Here is a 20236-nt window from a genome sequence, read left to right as displayed (position 1 = left end):
ATGAGTGCTTCGCGAGAGAAGCCGTTTTTTGGAAGGACGTTTGGTACGACTTCTCCAGAAACCGCTTGAGAAGCCGTCTAGTAAACCCTATCAAACAGGTCCTTAGTAACTCAGACCTGATGCTCCACATTCTCTTCGTTATCTTCTTCCCAGCCGCCTTCTTCCTCCTCTCCTCGACATGACAATACTGCCTCCTTCATCCTCTCCCCTAAGCTCCCCCACCCTGACCTGCCTCCCTTCCGACTCTGACGGGCTCCGCCGCCGCCCGCGAGCCGCTCCCACTTCCCGGCTCCAGTCATTCCCCGACACTCCCTCGCACCGTCGCCCACAACATCCTTCTTCTTCCTCCCTCCCCCGAACTATAAAATGATGCCGCCGAATTACTCCAAAGCAAACGGGCCCACTCCCGCCTAGCGAAACGCCGAACACACTCCACCAGTTCCAGGCCCCCACGCCCCCACCACACCCGCAAAACATGCCGCCGCCTCCTCCGCCGCCGCACCTCCGCGGCGTCGCGCCAGCTCCGGTAGCCGCCGCTCCCTCCTTCCTCCGCCTCCCCGTCCACACGCGCCTCCGCGTCCCCGCCCCACGTGCAGCCGCCGCCTCCCCCGTGCCCGCCTCTCACTCCCCCCACGAGCACGATGCCGACCTCCTCAGCCGGGCCGCCGACGTGGCCGACCGCTCCGCGGGGCTCACATCCCCGCACCCCAACTTCGGGTGCGTCATCGCGCGGCCCCAGCGTGAGAATGACAGCGCCGAGTCCTTCGTGGTCGGCGAAGGGTTCCTCTACGCGCAGGGGACGCCCTGCGCCGAGCTCCTCGCTGCACAGGAGGCCGGCGAGCACGCGCGCGGCGCCACAGCGTACCTCAACCTCGAGCCCGGGGATTGCTACGGGGATAGCACCGCCATCGGATCCCTCGTCCAGGTGCTCGACGAAATTGCCTCCCTTCTCATCTGTTTGTCCAAATTTGCCATTTATTGCACTTGAAATTCCCTCAGTTTTCTCATGGTGATGGAATCAGTTGGGTTAAGAATCTAAGATTAAATTCTTGTTGTTATAATATCTGGTTCACGGTCCTAAATGATCATAGGTAGTGTCAATTTTGCGGGTTTAAACCATAAATTTAAATCATGAGGGGATGAATAGATTTAAGTATCTTGAATCAATGTACCTTGCAGATTAGTGTGTTTTAGCAAAGATGATAACACTGGAGTAGCTTTCAGTCATAAGTTTTTTTGGGCACTTGTACATTTGTCCACATAAAACTTGTTGTCGCATAAGTAAAGGAATCGGTCTAACCCACTGGCATTAACTTGATTGATCTTCCTCAGTGTGTAAGCAGTATACTAATGATTTAGTAGGCAGGAATTGCAAGAGTTGTGGTGGGTCTGAGACATCCCTTGAAGCACTTGAGAGGGAAGGCAATTCAAGCATTACGAAGTGAAGGCATTCAAGTTGATGTTGTGGGGGAGGATCTGCAGACTAAGCCGTTCGAGGTGATTCTTTTCTTACATTTTTTTCTTAGTGTTTGATTTCTTAAAAGCTTTAGTGTCCATTGTTTTTTTCCATCTGTGCAACCATGCATTAATTATGCATTTCCTCAATCATATCCGGCTTTCTGAACTCTGATTTTTGATCTTGTGAATTTGACACTAGTATTATGATATGGAAAATGTAAAGACTATAGGTTTATTATGGCTTGAACACAAAATTGTGAATAAGTCTATTGATTTGTCAATGTTTATTTTAGATGTTCAAGTTCAATGGAGATACTATCACTAGATTTATTTTCTCTAGGTGTTTAATAATTTGGATGTGACAAATCATTAAAAGATGGAAAAGAGAAGGATAACCGATTTACATGTCTACAATTAAGAGTGACTTCGGGCAATTACAGTAGAGATTTTTTTTAAAAGAAACACACATGTTTTTGTGTGTGTTTTATGTGTTCTTCTAATAAGTGGGTCAGATAAATATAGTTATCATGTTCTTGCCTTCACCAATTTGTTAACTTTTATGTTGTTAACTGTAGGGAGCTCTGAAGTCATGCCTCACTGTAAATGCTCCATTACTTTACAGAGCTGCATTTAATGTCCCTTTCTCTGTTCTGAAGTATGCTATGACAGCAGATGGTGAGACATATGTTATTCGGCTTATTAATATTAGTTGGGTTAATTATTAAAATACACAATTGATTTATAACATTCAACTTATACCTCTTTTCATTTTCATCAATGGGCAGGAAAAATAGCGGCAAGTAGTGGACATGCTTCTTGGGTAAGTGGTAAAGCATCCCGAGGGCGTGTATTTGAGTTACGCGGTAGAAGCGATGCTGTTATTGTTGGCGGAAATACAGTGCGCTTTGACGGTACCGATCACTTAATACAACATTCTATTAACTATAGTTCATAGTGTTCATTCATACAAAGTTAAAGTTTTTTGGTTGTATTGTAGATCCTCGGTTAACTGCAAGGCATGTTAAGGGGCATGTTCCAGTGCGCATAGTGATGTCACAGTCTCTCAACCTTCCTGAGGAAGCAAATTTATGGAATGTTAACGAAGCCTATACAATTGTCGCAACTCAAAGAGGGGCTCGGAGAGATTTCCAAAAGAAGCTTGCTATGAAAGGTGTTGAAGTAGTAGAGTTCGACATGCTGAATCCAAGAGATGTTATGTCATATTGCTATGATCGTGGTTATCTTTCTGTATTATGGGAATGTGGTGGGACCTTAGCAGCTTCTGCTATATCCGCAAGTGTTATTCATAAGGTGAACCTTTTTTGCTAGGTCTTCTATAATGTCTTATGTGTTCATTTGTATATCGTGGGTTTGAGTTTAGTTGTAGTTCATAGGTCTTGAAGTATAAGTGAATTGCCCACCTATCTCTCACCAGCTTCATATTTCTGGTTGAATTGGTTAATGCATGCAGTTCAATATGGTATCGTCGCTAGAGGTCTCAAGTTCGAATCCTAGTGAGCAATTAAATAAAATTATTGCGGTCAAAGCAACTAATAAACATGGAACCAGAGAAAGTATAGGATTGGATGGATAATATGTGTATATATATAGGTTTTTTTTCAATTACATCTCTTGTCATTTATAAATCACATACTACCTTTGGTCATAATATATTACGTTTTGGACTGCGAATTTGATTTATAATTAATTACTTTTTGCTGTCCAAAATGTCATCTAATTATGACTGGAGTGAGTATGAATATATGAAGATTCATCATTGTTTTGGCAAGATGAACATAATCTGATTCACTTTATTTTTTATTGGTTGGCTTATATTTTTCAGAATTTCTCACTTCATGTCATCATATTCTTGTTATGTAGCAGGTACTCTATTTGAGATCGTAACTTACAATCATGAATTTGTACCATTTTGCAGGTCTGTGCATTCGTGGCCCCAAAAATAGTTGGGGGAGTAAATGCACCAACACCAGTTGGTGAATTAGGGATGAGTCAAATGACCCAGGCCATTAGTTTTATTGATGTAACGTATGAGCAGGTCAACTCTTGTTCTAGTTCAGATACATTTCATTCTATGCATATCAGTGAAACTGACAGAGTTGATTCATTGCACTTTTATTAACATGCATTTCATTTTGCAACTGTTTCTTTGTATTTCTCTTCTGTAGCAGTGGCCCATATTTTCTTAATAGAATTTAGCAATTCCCACATTTTTGTCTTGGTTCAGTAATCTCTTCTACCACTGTTCTCTTCATATTATATTATTTACACTGCCCATCTGAGTAAATATGCACTGCTGCAGGCATATCTATGCCATGTGGCATTAGTTCACAACTGTTACATATTCTATAATTTTTTTCTTATAAATCTGCAGATTGACAGGGACATGCTCATAAGTGGATTCATCCAACCCATTCCTGACCTTTCGCCAGTTATACCATCAGTGGATAAAATACCTTCCATTGATCCAGAAGTATCTCCATATGAAACAGATATTATTTCCTTTTACAAGACTTGGGATACTTTTGGGGCTTTCTCAAACTTTTCTTCCCATCCAATTCACATGCCTGATGATAATGGAGATTATTTCACATGGCCAACAGTGGAACACTATTACCAGGTTTGTCTTCTGTTGTTTGTTGCTACATGTGTGCCTTTCTGTTTTGCTACGGGAAGGAATTCTTGATCATAATGTGCCAGCAAGCCTTCTATTTACTTTATAGAACCTAGCAACATCATTGTTTTTTTTCAATAAAAATGTTTTTTTATAGGTGCCATATCATTGTTTGGACTGTCTATAAGCCCCCAATGTTTTTTCAGGCTCATAAATTTGTTGGAGTTGACAATCCTCAAGCAAGAACCATTATCCAAGAAATAAAGCTAGCAAAGAGTCCTGAAGAGGCTGCTAGAATAGGAAGGACCCGGCAAAAAGAGTTCCCAGAACTGGTATGTCTGAATATTGTGCTTTCCTTTAACCTGACTATGGTGGGAAGGGATGAAGGGAAATCTTGATCAGTTCCTAACGAGGAGCTTATGCATCTAATATCCACCACTTATCATTTGCTAATTGTAATATACCATTCGTGAATCTAGTAACAAATAAATACATGCTTGAAAAGCAAGTCCATTATAATGCCATCAAAGTTTGCTTATTGAAAACAGATAGAGTGCAAAATCATGGCATTAGGCTGGGACTTCCCTTATACATACTTCCCTCTGGTCAAAGTTCACTGCACTATGTATTGCCTGTTGCAAAACATCTCCATGACTCCATGCTGTCTTTTTATAGGGATTAGCTGTAGGGCATATAACTCTATGGCTGCAATTACCTTTGCTTTTCAGGTACCTGAAAGGTAAGTGGTATGGTCTGTCAGTTACTAGTTATTGGTACATTGTAGTACATGTACATTGTTACAATGGCTGCTACATTTACTCCAGTATAGCTCGTTTATTTTCACACACTTTCTTGGTTAGTAAACTGTGTGATTATTATTTTAAATTGCCTTTGCTTTTCAGGTACGAACAGATTGGGAGACTAAAAAAATCGATGTGATGTACAGAGCTATCAAATGCAAGTTTGCAACCTACCCTAGTCTGACTAATATGTTGCTTTCAACGGCGGGCTCAGTTCTTGTCGAGGCATCGCCCCATGATTTATTTTGGGGCGGTGGGCGCGAGGGTGAAGGTTTGAATTACTTGGGTAGATTGCTGATGCAGCTGAGATCAGAGATTCTGGGGACGTTTCCAGCAAGTGTCAAGGCGGAAGATGCAGCTTGATTTGCAGGTGAGGCAATCTTGCTTAGCAAGAGAGCTGATTGCAAGATCAGGCATTTTGGGCGGGTTGGTTCTCGATTAGTACAGTACATCTGGCAGTGAAAGCAACCGCTATTGAGATTTTGTTCAATTATCTATGCTTGGTTTTCCTTCTCTTTTTTTTTGCTATCCAAAGCTCAGGTGATGCTTCCTTGCCCTGAAGAAAACTGTGAAAAAAAAGGTTGGTGCTGCACTATTCAATTAAAGTGTGAATAAGATGTAGTATTTTTTTTTTGGCCATTGGATTAGAAACCATATAGGTTGATGAACAAGATTATGCTCACCTGCAAATTAACGTTCGTGCTAGGGGTGAAATTCAGGGAGATGCTATCCCTTTCAGACTTTCGTGGTATCAATTTTTGTACAACCCGAAAGCAATCACCAGAGTTGACAGTTTTTGGGGCTTGCAACTAAGAAAAGTCCGACGAACTTCCACAACTACAAATCACAAATAGTACAATATAAGATCTCAGTGGATGGACCCGCTTTGTTACATGGTAGAAGGATTTTGGCGCTCGATAATTCCGTCCCTGATGCTCTGGAGGCGCGTCTCCACCATCCGTCGGAGGCCCTGACGGTCTCCAGCTTGCGATGAACATTGAAGCGGGCGAGAGGACGCGCGTAGCTTCCTGCACCGACGGCCACACCTCCGGGCTCCGGCTGTAATGGGCCTTCGCGCCTCGCCGTGGCAAGCTCGCTCACCTCGTCCATCAGTCTCTCCACGCGGCGCTTCCCTTGATCATACCGGGCGAGTTGGAAGGAAACGACGGGTGGTGGTTTTACATATAAAAAAAACACACCAGATGTGGAAGGAAACCAGGGATTATCCATGGAAGGGAGTTGAGTTGTGTTCACTCAAGTGCCAGATTTTGCATTGGTTGCCGTAAAAATGCGCTATCATTTGGAAACCTATCAGGTTGCATATATAGCATCAAATCCTTGAAACCCCGCCATTCCATACGCGGTCACCACCAGGGCCCGCGCGCACGCGCCAACTCCTGGTTCTCAGCTAAAGCCGCACCCATCCATTCCGTACCTTGGCCGGGCCAACAAAAAATTCACGCAAGTAAAGTCATTCAAAGTCTCCTGCACTTTGTCGCTCTTGCCATTTATCTTTAGCGCCCATTTCACATAGCTCCTCCAGGCATCGGCTTCACCTATTTTGATACTGTAGCAACGCCATAGCAAATAGCTGGTTCGGGAATCAAGAAAAAAATAAACTAGGAGTCGATAAAGCTAACTTTTTAGCTTCACGGGTCCAGCTTAGCAAGGAGCCGGTTTGAGAGGAGCCCTCCCAGCAGGGCTTGTAAACTCACACAATACAGTTAACGGTTTGGGGGAAAAATGAAACATGATACAAGGGAGAGGACACGAAAATTGCGTGCAAAATCTTTTTTTTAAGTTTTGAGATTGCTAACCGCGCCGCAGTCTGCCGTGCAGAATCTTTGACAGATATAACAGCATTCCCTTTTAACTTCCTCACTCCGGATGTCCAGAGACGGTCTCATGCCTTGCCTGCACTAGCTATATTTGCGTCCGAGACTAAACGATCTGTACTATAATTTATCCAATTTGCAGATGTTTATACTATATATGCATACACTTTGCTTGCTCGAATGATTTTTTTCTTCCAAACTTTTTCTACTCTAGTAGCTAATATAAAATTGGGACTATCTTGGTTCAAGTTCTGTGATCGTCACCTTATTGAGTGATAAATTTGATTTGTTTGAGCGTCCTTGTAGGTCAAGAGCACCTTCATAATGGGACTGATCCACGCCGTCCAACCTATGATTGGATTGATCTGCGTCGTCCAACCTAAAGAGAAATGCAGGCCTAGAAGGAGGCGGCAAGGTAGTAGACCTTCCAACGAGCATTAGGATCACACGTGACATGTTGGGTCTATCACTTGGATTTTCTTGGACACATAATAGCCCAATGTGTGTGCACTTGAGAACCATATTTTCAGCACAACTACGTCGCAATGATGGATCAACTATCTCTGTAATTGTTCCCTTGGTCCAATTTTCCCATACCTGCACACATAGCAAATCACAAAGCTATTTAACCAACTCTCAGTATTGAGAAAATTACAAACCAAAGACTTACATAGCTTAATAGATGCCGAGCCATCGTTGCTTCCGACGAGGAGACACTGTTTTTTCTTCCAGTCACAATTTCCAGGATAATCACTCCGAAGCTAAAGACATCTGATTTGGTAGAAACATGTCCAAGAACCGCATATTCAGGTGCCATATATCCACTGCATATTTGAAAAGTAGTTTCGGTGAGAGAATCTAATATGATGATGAATAGTTTAGGTGCTCAACAAGTCCAAACATAATTTGTAGTGTAACTGAATCTACATAAACTAACTAGGTTCCAGCGACTCTTCTTGTGATATGCTTTGAGTGATCGTTCTCGAACACACTTGCCAACCCGAAGTCAGATATCTTTGGATTCATATCCATTTCTAATAAAATATTGCTTGGCTTCAAATCTCTGTGTATTACTTTCACACGGGACTCATCGTGTAGATATACCAAGCCTCGAGCGATGCCACAAATTATCCTGTACCTTGTGTCCCTAGCCATATTGTCACGCTTTTCATCATCTGCATGGAGGGGGATGTGTTGTTATAAAGTAATAAAAACCAATCGATATCAAAGAACATGGAAACTAAAGTAAATGAATTAACCGTGAAATGTTCTTTAAAGGAATTACGTAATCTTCCTAGGAATTCTTGCTAATGCATAGAAAGCATGATTTCCCACAGTCCATACCTGGGACAATGGAAATAGAAGCGGCAGCTTTTCATACTCCAATAAGAGTCAGGCCTCAGTAGAAGTGGGAGCTGCATTTTTGTTCTGGGCCTTTATTTGGTCTTTTGAGAACTCTAGTTGATTTGATATTATATATTTATATGTTGTTTGAAGCTGATCTAATATATTTAACAACTGAAGGAAATCAAAGAAAAAATCAAATAGACCCATAATTGGGCCGTTTACTCTGGCTCGAAGACTCATCCACGAAGAGCGTTTCAACCAGTAATATTTAACTCTACCATGTTATATCCAAAGAAAAGTTAGGATGTTATGTTTCAGCTTCATTACGAACTTTACATCATTTTTGTTATAAAAAAGATTACACATGTTTTTCACTCATGAAAGACCTACTAATCTTTTTAAATTCTGTCTCCTACACTATTTTGTTTATAAAGTGGTGAAATAAGCACATGTACTAGTGGAACTCAAGTTTATCCGAAACAGAAATGAAATAGAATTTCAATACCGTAAATTAATGTGTCCAGGCTTTTATTTGGAACGTATTCATAAACAAGCAACTTCTCGTCTCCATCCAGGCAGGCACCAATTAGTTTCACGAGATTCCGGTGTTGGAGCTTGGCAACTAATAACAGCTCATTTTTTAGCTCACGCAAGCCCTGCTTAGAACCCCTAGCAAGTCTCTTTACAGCTATTTCTTGTCCATCTGGCATCAAACCCTGTAAAGCATCAACTTGAAGTATTCAACGATCACATAATCTTAAAGTGAATGTAATAGTCACTATGCACCGATGGACTTGTGTTTGCACTATATGGCAATGAGTTGACAAGGAACCATGGTAAAATATTTTTGTGAGATATAGATGCAAAGTTTAACTTTTATTACCTTGTAGACTTGCCCAAAGCCTCCTTCACCCAGTTTATTTTCTTCGGCAAAATTTTGTGTTGCTGCTCTGATGATGGATACATCCAGCAGCACTGACTTAAGTTCCTCAATATCCTCTGAACTAGGTGCACCTGTGGATGAAAGGCATATATTTTCTTTTAAACCCCAAGGATTTGTTATGACTGTAACTGAGATAGGAGAGACACATATGCTGATTAGGCAGCTTGCTATACATGCAAATGTATATGCAATTCATCTGGGGGATCATATCACCCGGTGAAATTCTTGGTGTGCTGGCACATGGGGACCCACAAGCTGAGAACACGATGCACATTAGTGGAAAAGAAATTTCCTTATTTGCTATTAAAAGATAAGTAGAAATTTCCTTATTTGCTATTAAAAAATAAGTTGGTGCCTTATATTTCCCATAAAAGATTATGGATATTATTTGTCATCGGGTTTAACTCCATTAGTCCATTATGTGTCACTCCCATTAACTCTGTCAGGAATCCTGATTATTTTGTCGTTAGGAATATCAGTTTTTTTGTTAATATCAATTTTGCAGTACTGAGGTGTATCTCTATAGGTAGTCATTTTTCCCTAACGCAGTAATACCCACAACTAGTTTTTTTTTTAATTTCAACACCGTCATGTCATCTTGAAACTATACATCCAGTAGTGAAAAAAAGGAAGAAGAGAAAACAATTAAAAAGATGAGTTATAGAATCACACGGAGGAGCCATTATAAAATCTGGGAAACCCATGCGTATATATCTACTCTAGACAATTGAGCAATGGCAAGGTACGCCATAGAAAATGGTCAAACATATTGATAGGGTGTTTTGGTTTTCTTGTAAGCTTTTCAATTCTAACTTAGCTATTTGAGGCAGTATATGCTATTTGTACTCATGTACAATTTAACCGCTATGTCCGTTATAGCTTCATTTAGCCCACTATTAGTTGTTTTTATAGTCTAGCCGTTAAACCCCTAAGCCCGCTATTTAGAAATCAAACTGCACGAGTTCATTGTGACGGGATGGGTTTTGGGATTGGAGGCATATCAACCAAGTGGTACACGTTACTAGATAAACCAATATTTTCTATAGTGATTTTTGACAAGCGGACTGTTGTTAAGGTAATATCCATATATAAGTTGCTTTATATGGATGATGATTTTTTATGCACGACAACTTCTTCTACTATTAATGCAATGATACGCTGCTCTCTTACGTGTTTGAGAATTTTTTTTATGCACCTTCTGAGTGTTTGTTGGAAACAGCATCATCAGTGGCCCATCTAAAGTTTCGCCCCAGGCCCCAGAAATCTCAGAACCCGTCCTGCCCCATGCCCCTTGTGTGTAACTAGTGGACCTCTTCAATCGATCTCAATTTGCATTCTGTACCAGCACTTCTCCCTTCCACACTCTATGCTCTCCAAAACCTAGCTAGATCGTCCACTCTCCACTGGAGGGGCCAGATATGGCATACGGCTGTGGAGGACGTTGATCTCGCAGCACAGCTGTTTAGGGCCCCTCATATTGTGAACTTGTTACTCCATCGAGCTTTATAGAGTTTCATGCCACTCGAAGTGGCATGGGAGTGGTATAAGTGGACAAGTCAAGTGTACATAGTGATGGTATGATTCTAAATATTACAAAAAGGAATGTCAAATATCGATATAGTAATTAACGTGGTGGCACATACCTAATTTTCCCTTGTTTCTTTAATGAATTGATTCATTGAACCATCATAAAAGATTGAAAATAAATAACAATTTAGTAGAAGCTTCTTCTACTTATTGATTTTTTTAGTCCCTTTAATTGACATGGCAATCTTAGTAGGAGTAAATAGCTGCCATGTCAACATTTTGATATGCGGCAAAGGAACAATGATGAGGAGATAGGGGTTTTGTCTAGATGACACTACCCAAGGGCACCATTTCCAACATAAATACTCCTACTCTCTTTATCATGTTTCCTATGAAACAATACATTGGAAGGACTATTTAAATCATCAAGTAATGCTTTTTTTTTTTGCATATGTGGCACTTGGGAACACCAAATATGAAATTCCCATTGAGATTGGTATTACGGCTAGTTAAGGAAAGAAACAAGAATCTTGATATTGGTCTGTCCAAAAATTTCATCTAAAGGTTTGAAGGTGCCAGTTAACTAAGGATGTGATATTGGATACTTACATGAGAGTTTTCTCTTCTTTTGCCTTGATCTTCTCCGTATATTCATCAAAATAGCTGATATTAAGCCAAGAACTGTAACCACAGGAAGGATAATTTGCAGGATCGGAGTATTACTCTTATTTTTGCTTGGGTTGCTGCTGCTGTTTCTACTTGTGCTATTGCCATTTACCTTGGGGCTATTGCCATTCCCGTTATCTGTGTATTGAACAATCAAATAAAAGAAAAACAAAGCAAGTTAATTGCATTATGGTAAGCATCACGAAGGAACTCTTCTAAGAGAAGCATGTAATGCACGTAGAAGCAAGTAATCCATTTACATTAAACAAATTTGCAACATGACACTTGTTGAAGATGTAGAACACAATGTAGGATTGACATACGAAATAATCCCTTTGGCATATATTCCTTAGATATTAGTTTGGATGTATTATTTAATTCAATGGAGTATGCTTTTAAAGCACACTAACTATTTGAAGTTACAATAACTTTCCTTCCAAACTATTTAAAATGATTTTAAAAACTTATAAGATTGGATTACGAAATATTCGATGCTACATATTAAGTCCTACCTCTCACAATAGAAGACTTGTAACATTTCACATGCTTAGCTAGCTTAAGTATGATCAAAATCCAAATCAGGTTGTGAGATATATCATGAGCAGTTCAGGAGTCGGACAGGATTGTACCAGGAATCGGTGGAGTCACTACTGGAGAATGGACCTTTTGTCCACTGCATTAGTGCCGGTTGGAATTGGACCCGGTACTAATATGAGCATTAATACCGGGTCTAACGACTAGTCCCCCAGGACCGCCCCGTGACCCCCTTTAGTACCGATTGGGTGCACATTAGTACCGGTTGGTGCCCCCAACCGGTACTAAATTCCCTCCTATAAATCTGCCTTCTTCTTCCTCCTGCCCGAGTCATTCACCACAGCTCGTGCTTCATCCTATCCATGGCGCCATAGGGGAGGTGCTGCCGGATTGAAGACCATTTCGTGGGGATTTCACTCATTCAAGTGTTCTAAAGGTTAGAAACTGCATCCTCCTTTGATGCATGGTTAGTATAGTAAGTTTTATGCTTTAAAGATAGAGTAATTTGTGATTTTTAGAATAAAGTACAATGGAGAAAATTTTTATTTATATGCATGTGTTATTTAGAGCTCATATTTGTAATTTTTAGAATAAGCTATATTTTTTTGATGTTATATTCGTATTAGTCAAAGAAATTGATATGAAGTTAGAGGAATAATTTCATAGTTTAGTACTTTTCAAATATGAGCTAAATAAATTATGGCAAATGTGAGCAAGATAAATTGTGATAAATAGATATAATAAGATGAAATAGAGGCATGTAATTAGTCATTTTTAGAATAAGCTACAATGGATAAATTTTTCATTTATATGTTATGTTTGAGCTAAGTAAATTGTGGGGAAAATATAGAGTTTGTTCATAGTTTAGTCATTTGCAAATATGAGATAAATAAATTATGTTTACCTAGCAATGACATTGATGTTTACCTAAGACTGTTGGTTGATGAGCTTTTACTATTATGGCAGGAAGAAGGTGTATGTGTGTGGGATGAGGACAAAAAGGAGACGTTTAATCTACGAGCATTGTTGTTCATAACCATCAATGATTGGCCAGCGCTTGGTAACCTGTCCGGACAGTCAAACAAGGGTTATTGAGCCTCCACGCATTGTTTAGATGATACTTGCAGCATGTATTTGAAACACTGTAGGAAGGTCGTGTATACGGGCCATCGTCGATTTCTTCCTGCTAAGCACCCATTAAGAAAGAAAGGGAAGCATTTTCAAGGGGAGGAAAAAACGTACTAAGCCTATTCACAGTAACGGTAAACGTGTATTTTCTATGATAAAGGATGTGACGGTATTCTTTTGCAAGGGCTCCGGTAGCCATCTTGTTACGGATGACGAGGATGGACATGCACCTATGTGGAAGAAGAAGTCTATATTTTAGGAGCTACCTTATTAGGAAGTCCTTGAGGTCCGTAATGCAATCGATATGATGCACCTGATGAAAAATCTTTACGTGAACGTGCATGGCTTCCTAGGTACATATGGAAAAGCAAATGATACAATTGAAGCATGTCAGGACCTAAAACATATGAAACAATGAGATGATCTATATCCAGAAAAGAGAAATGATGGACATTACTTGTATTCTGCCAGTTACACTCTCAGCAAGGAAGAGAAGGAAAGCATGTTTGAGTGATTGAATAGTATCAAGGTCCCATCAGGCTACTTCCTGAATATATAGGCAATAATAAATTTTAAAGAGAAGAAATTCATAAATCTAAAGGCTCATGACTGCCACGTCCTGATGACTCAATTGCTGCCTGTTGCACCAAGGAGTATTCTACTAGAGAATGTAAAAATAGCAATCGTGAAGCTATGTGTATTCCTCAACATGATTTCTTAGAAGGCAATCCATCCAAACAATCTACTAAAGCTACAGAATGATGTGGTGCAATGCCTTGTCAGCTTTGAGATGGTCTTTCCACCTTCCTTCTTTAATATCATGACCCACCTTCTAGTCCACCTTGTTGAAGAGATTTTTTTCTCGGTCCTATATTTCTACACAATATTTTCCCTTTCGAGAGGTTTATAGCAGTTCTGAAGAAGTATGTTCGTAATCTTGCTCATCCAGAAGGAAGCATCACAAAGGGATATGGAACAAATGAGGTTATTGAGTTTTTTATTGACTTTATTGACGACCTGAGTTTGATTGGAGTTCCTATATCACGCCATGAGGGGAGACTGAAGGAAAAGAGCACACTAGGGAGGAAAGCTCAGATGGACATCGATGAGGATACATTTTGTAAAGCACACTTCACGGTCCTGAGCTCTATATATGGAGGAGAATAAGGCTATTGTACGGTCCTCAAACCAAAGGAAGACTGAGGCTTGGATTACACATCATCACATTGACACTTTCACCTCTTGGTTGTGGCGACGACTGATTGGTGATGACACAATTGAAGAACAACTAGCATGGTTGGCTAGGGGTCCATCTATCTCAGTATCAACATTCCAAGGATACGATGTATGGTGGAAATGTTGGGAACCCCTTTTAGTACCGGTTGTGAACCCCCTTTAGTACCAGTTGCGCAACCGATATTGCTAGTTCGGTACTAGGGGGGGCTTTAGTACCGGTTGAAATAACCGGTACTAAAGGGATCCTTAAGTACTGGTTAGGGAGACCAACCGGTACTAAATTGGCCGCTGCGCGTGGCCGCGGCCAATTTAGTACCGGTTGGTTTCCCCAACATGTAGTAATTTTTTACCGGTTGGTTTCCCCTCCTCTTGCGGCGCCTTCCATTCGCGGTGGCTCCTTCCGTGCGGGCATGATGCCGCCACCGCCGCAGCCGTGCCACCACAGCTTCTGCCGCCGCAGAGGAGGAAAAGGGAGGCAGGGCAAGCTGTCGACCTTCTCATCATCCTCTAGCTCCTCGACATCCATCGAGAACAAGCAAGTGAAGGCATGTTGAGCAGCTTCCCATCATCGGTACCAAGCTGCAACCAGTTCGTGCCACTCCCCCTCGTTGACCGCCATAAGTGTGGAATTTCAGGGTGATTTGGCTCAGGAGCAAAGAGGGCTACATCTTCTACATGTGCCCCAACAACATTAAGGTAAGATTGCAACCCTAACATCATGGAATCAACCGTGTTGGAACCATAGGGTTGACTTGCATTTGTGTTATTGATGTAGGGAGATCCTAGAACATGTGACCAATACTAGTTTGAACCTAAGTACTTGAACTATTTGAAGGAAAAATTTCTCCATTTGGTGCCTCCAAACTATGAATTGGCGGGTACTACTCTAGGAACAACAGTAGCTCAGCCAAGTGCTGGATTTCAGCCTCCTCAGCCATCGGCAAGCACTAGTTTGTTGAATGAGATAAGTTAGATAAAGATGGCAAATTGTGATATGAAGATGGAGATGTGTGAATTGAAGATCCAGTGTGGAGAAATGAAAGAACATGTTAATGAACTGAAGTTGGAAGTGGGAGAGTTGAATCATCTTCTGGGAAGAAAAACAAGGCTAGTGTGGCCAAGAAAAACAAGGCTGCTGGGGGTGGATGCAACATGGCTGCCATTACTGCTGTTGTGACCTTGATTGTAGGTGGCATGCTTGGGATCTTTGCCTCAGGAGTAGCTAATGCTAAGTGAAGAAATGGATAGTGTAGTAGTGCTATTTGTCAATGAATCTTGGTTATGTTTCTGTTGTGTGGAATTTGTTATTTGGTTATGTTGAGTTGTGATCTATGAACTTCATATGTAATGTGACATGTCTTATCTGTTGTGTGCGATCTATCATTTGGTTGTGGTTATGTTGAATTGTGACATGACTTATCTATTGGTTTATATATGACACTTATTTTTGTGAGCTACGGTTTATATTTTTGTGAGCTTGTTTTCTACCATAGTCACATCTAGGAAGGAAGTGAGGCACTATGCCAAGTGATCTGCTGAGGATGTCCATGGTGCATTTATGCATCAAGTATTGTACCCATTTCTAGGGGCATGCCACGTCATCACCCGCCCCTGGAAATAATTTTCGGGAGCGGGTGATGCTGTCCCCCACTGGGAGCTATGTCCAGGGACGGGTGATGGGATTACCCACCCCTGCAAATTGTGATTTTCAAAGGCGGGTCACCCCATCGCCCACCACTGGAAATTGCCCCCATTTCCAGGGGCATCCCGTGGCCCGCCCCTGCAAATAGTTCTCCAGGGGCGGGCGGTATGCTACAGTAACAATCCCGTTTTGTAGGTGTGGGTGACAATTTTGCCCGTCCCTATAAAAAAAATAGGGCGCCTCTACCAATCGTTTTTCCACTCTGGCATTTGTTAGTGGTGCAGTTGTGGTACCGCTTCTCTCCGAACCAGGAGAAGAGCGTATCCGAGGCACCAGTGCCTCCTGCCCCCTGGAAGATGTTTTCACCATACGGGCCGCCGGATGGAATTTTCTTGCAATCTCTCTTCCTCTTCTCCGCGTAAGTCTCGGCATAGGCTGCCAAGAGGTCCTGTTCCATGAGAGTATGCCTAAACCCATTGCAGTGCGGTAACCATTTTGGAGGTAGAGGAAATCCTGCGGTGAATTCTGAGCTGCAATGCCGATGACACTAGAACAACATCTCATCAATGAGACCGAAAAGACATGCAATCGTGTCAATATCTTTCCGCCTAAAAAGATCAGGCAAACAAATCTCTGGACCCGTTTGGATCCCTCCATTACGAAGAAATTGGAATCTGTATGCTACTTCCTCCGTTGTATGCTACTTCCTCCGTTCCAAATTATAAGTCATTCCAACTTTTTTGAAGAGTCAAACCATTTTATGTTTGACCAAAATTATAGAGGGGATCACAAAGGTCTATGGCACCGAATATATATATATACACACACACTGAAAATATATTTAATGAAAAAACTAATGGTATTTATTTGGTATCATGAATGTTAGTACTCCATTGTATAAATTTGATCAAACTTGAAATGCTTTGACTCTCCAAGGAAATTGGAATGACTTATAATTTGGAATGGAGGAAGTATTTGTCTTGGAATGTGTCTACAACTTTCCAAAGTATTTGTCTTTAAGTTCATGAGGTGGGAGATTTGATTCTATCGATCCTCATGCTATGTTTCTAATATGCAACTTATAGCACACTCTTCTACTCGCTTCCCTGTAGCAGAAGTGCAGTACATAAGTATCTCTCCCATAGCCATCAATAATATACAAATATATTCCACATTCAACTATATTAGCTTAATTAATTTGTGTCTAAATTATAATTATTATATTGGAATTCAATTCCAAGGATCCAAAAGGCACCTAATTGGAATTGAACAATATGAACCTGAACCGGTATATTTATCTTTTCAATTACAAGGATGCTGACGCAAGTGTACAAGCACCACCAAAAACGCGTGCATCCTACCACATTCTTATAAATAATTTTACTTACGGGACTCATGCATATATGTAACTTATATGCATTTAATTGTTTATTTATTACGAAACTCATGGAAAATCCTTGCACTCCAAACAGCTTCAATCCTTCGAATATATTTAATGAATGAATGCTTAATACAAAATAATCCTAGTGTTGTTCAGCAAATTTAATCTACAAAAAGACTTGTTGATATCCTCAATCAAGTCAAGGTGTATAAGGAGAATCACTTTGCCACGAAATTCAGCGGATGCCAATTTTTGTTAGAATATGTGGTTATCACGTGTAACATGTAAACAAGATTCAGTTTAGTTGAAGATACGGTTTGGTTATAGATAGAGTTCGTGTACAACAAGTTGTATCCTACACAACCAAACCGTATCCCAGATACATCTGCTGCTGTATAATCTGAAGCTGTTACGACTCCCCCATATATATAACACGTACTCGTGGTGTGTTGAGATTAGCAACCACGTTTCCACCAAATTCTTTCAATTTTCACTTACCTTTTGTTTTGCGCAACGAAATTTCACTTTGCTGTGGTAGATGGAAGACCTGGAACAGTATACAATGGAGCTTTGCTGAATGAAGGACAAGTTAGAATTGATAGTACGTACCTGACCGGTTGAACTGTCCGCAGGTTGCGTATGGTGGGACACCCAGCACGTTCCCTCTGGGCTCGTACTCGCAGACGATGAACATACCACGTTGGCTGTCGCAGACCACCATGGCACACCCGAGCTTGATGCTGTTCGCCCACACCACCTGGGTGTAGTGCCCGCAAGACTGTCCGGCGCTGCACGAGTTGTCGTTGCAGTTGTAGTACTGCTTCTCCGCGACCCAGGCGCCCACGGCGTCGGCGGCCGTCCAGTTCGCGCCCGCGCTGCCCCAGAAGATGTTCTCGCCATAGGGGCCGTTGGAATGCAGGAGCGCGCAGTTGTCACTCCGTTCCGCCGCGACCGTTTGGGCGTAGGCCGCCACCGTGTTGTTCCACGCGATAGGGGCGACGCCGACGTCAGCTCGGGCCGCGTTATGGAGGTCCACGAAGTCCTTTGCGGAGTTCTGGGCGTCGACGACGGAGGTTGTCGTCATGATGGCCGCTCCGGCGAGCACGATGGCCGCGAACGGCAGCATGGTGTGCCGACCACTGCTAAGACAAATCAACGCGGCAGTCAGCTAAAGCTCTGGCAAAACGGAGGTAGGTGTGTGAGAAAAATACACTGCTATCTATGGCAGGCTAGCTGTCCTCGCATGAGGCCACGGAGTCGCCGTGGCCGTGGGGGCCAGGTCTGTCTGGCCCCTGATTCTTTACGGTATTTCGTGGCCGTGGGGGCAGGCTAGTAGTGATGGAAATTTCCACACGCTTGAGTGGAAAAACCATGTGGCTTCTGTTAAAACAAGATTGAGTTCTCGGATATTCAAGTCATTGGAAATGCCCTGGTGGACCAATCGCTACATGCTTGGGCCTTGGGGGAGACTTTGAAGTCAACTTTGAGGAAAACACACGATGGCTACAGTGGCTACGTTAAACCAATGTGGCCAGATGATGCTCAGCTCTCACTTTGAGGCTTCGTTTGGCAGCTGTGGGGCACAAATCACGTGTGAAACAAATCACGTGAGGAGAGAGAATTCCCTATTTGACACTAGAAAAAACTACTTGTTCCTTTCTTGATCCTTAGAAAATTTTCGTTCCCTATTTGACACCGAGTTCAACTTTCATTCGTTATATGACACTCTGTTGGATTTTCCATCTGTGAACCGTTAAATACCCGGTGAAAAGATGATTGTGCCCCTATGGGCCCCACCACCCTTCTCCCTCCTCTCCTCTCCTTCTCCCTTTGCTCCACATCGGCTGGTCCTGCCTCTTCCCCACGCCGGCCTCCCTTCCTCTTCCCCAGCGTCAGCCTCCCCTGCGCCGCCGGCCACCCTCTCCCTCCCTCTCCCCACGCCGCTGAAGCATCCCCACATAAGTAGAGATTAAATGTGATACAAATATCAGTCTCAGGAGGCTGATAACACATTTATTCAACAGACGGTTCAAAAATTGTACAACTCCCGAAGGAGCAGGCGGGCAAGCCACACCCAAAGGAGAAACAAACCAACAACGATACAGATCCAAATTGCCGTCTAGTCAGACTCTGGGATGCAATCGGAACTAAGCGACATCGGAAGCATTCTGCAAAGGGCAACACCACAAGCAGCGTTAGGTGCGGAAGCGACCTCCTACTCGAAATCCTCGGTGACGAAGTCCAGATCTTCTTCTGAAGCAACAAAATAAGGGTGAGTACAAAAGTTCTCAACAAGTCTAACCCCATCCACGGAGGGGGATACAATCAAGAATATGCACGGGATAAATCAAGGATAAGGCTGAGGTTTATTTGCAATAAAGCTAGATTTTCAACACATGCAAGGGTTTATTTTCAAAAGGTTTTCACAAAGCATTTGTTTAGTAACCGAATCAATAAGTGGGGGTTGATCCTACACAAAGGATCCAAGTTTTTAATGCTACCGAACTCCCCGTCCGCAGTAGCTCGCGGCAGAACTGCCGGACACTTCCAAAATCCAACACACGCTAAGAAAACCATCCATCTCCAAGCACTAGTTATGTGACCAAGCCGTAACTCGTCCATTGCCGTGGACATGGCTACCCGGATAGGTTTTAACTCTGCAGAGGTTGTACACTTTTCCCACAAGTAGGGTACCGCAGCACGATCACCTTAGTGTCGGTGCAGATCCTAACAAAGCCATTACTCACCTTAGCTAAACCTGACTAGCCAACACGGAAGCAACCAATGGGTTAACGACTTACCAACGAGGTCTTAACCGGGACCTAAGTTCACATAGTTCTTATTCCTTTTCCATGGTCTCCCGTTGCTCACCAGCTCTCCTGATGGCTAATAGACTAGCTAGTGGGATTTATGCTAAGCCGTTGCCACATACAACGGTCGAGTGGTTGCACGATAGTTGGGTTAGGCAAGATGACACATCAACTCGCTCCTTAATTTGTGACAAGATGGATATCTCCCAACCTTGCGCAATCACAAAGGTACGAGCCCAACTTATTGGCATTTCACATAAGAAACATCCATCCATCTCATCTAAGCATTTCTTTCCC

The 20236-nt window shown here is 42.2% G+C and overlaps 2 protein-coding genes across 3 annotated transcripts; one reads left to right on the top strand and one right to left on the bottom strand.

Moving 5' to 3' along the window:
* Positions 1-132: 132 nt before the first annotated feature.
* Positions 133-5630, top strand: LOC101782585 (riboflavin biosynthesis protein PYRR, chloroplastic). Of its 2 annotated transcripts, XM_012843229.2 has the most exons (10): positions 133-925; positions 1363-1497; positions 2034-2133; positions 2244-2369; positions 2456-2769; positions 3395-3514; positions 3851-4096; positions 4297-4422; positions 4766-4829; positions 4993-5167. In XM_012843229.2, exons 1-10 carry the CDS (start codon positions 476-478, stop codon positions 5013-5015), a joined length of 1704 nt encoding a protein of 567 aa, XP_012698683.1. In that variant the 5' UTR covers positions 133-475; the 3' UTR covers positions 5016-5167. The 2 variants fall into 2 exon arrangements, with proteins under 2 accessions (XP_012698683.1, XP_004952488.1); XM_004952431.3 differs by lacking the exon at positions 4766-4829 and having other exon boundaries at positions 135-925; positions 4993-5630.
* Positions 5631-6666: 1036 nt separating this feature from the next.
* On the bottom strand, positions 6667-18473 carry LOC101782179 (putative receptor-like protein kinase At4g00960). Its single transcript, XM_012844042.2, has 8 exons — positions 18341-18473; positions 17739-18268; positions 11152-11346; positions 8956-9086; positions 8578-8788; positions 7663-7900; positions 7396-7549; positions 6667-7322 (listed from the first exon to the last, which is right to left on the bottom strand). Exons 2-8 carry the CDS (start codon positions 18253-18255, stop codon positions 6960-6962), a joined length of 1809 nt encoding a protein of 602 aa, XP_012699496.1. The 5' UTR covers positions 18256-18268; positions 18341-18473; the 3' UTR covers positions 6667-6959.
* Positions 18474-20236: the final 1763 nt, after the last annotated feature.

Source organism: Setaria italica, chromosome I (genome assembly GCF_000263155.2).
Source record: "Setaria italica strain Yugu1 chromosome I, Setaria_italica_v2.0, whole genome shotgun sequence".
Classification (NCBI taxonomy): Eukaryota; Viridiplantae; Streptophyta; class Magnoliopsida; order Poales; family Poaceae; genus Setaria; species Setaria italica.
This window is presented reverse-complemented; position numbering and strand designations above follow the sequence as displayed.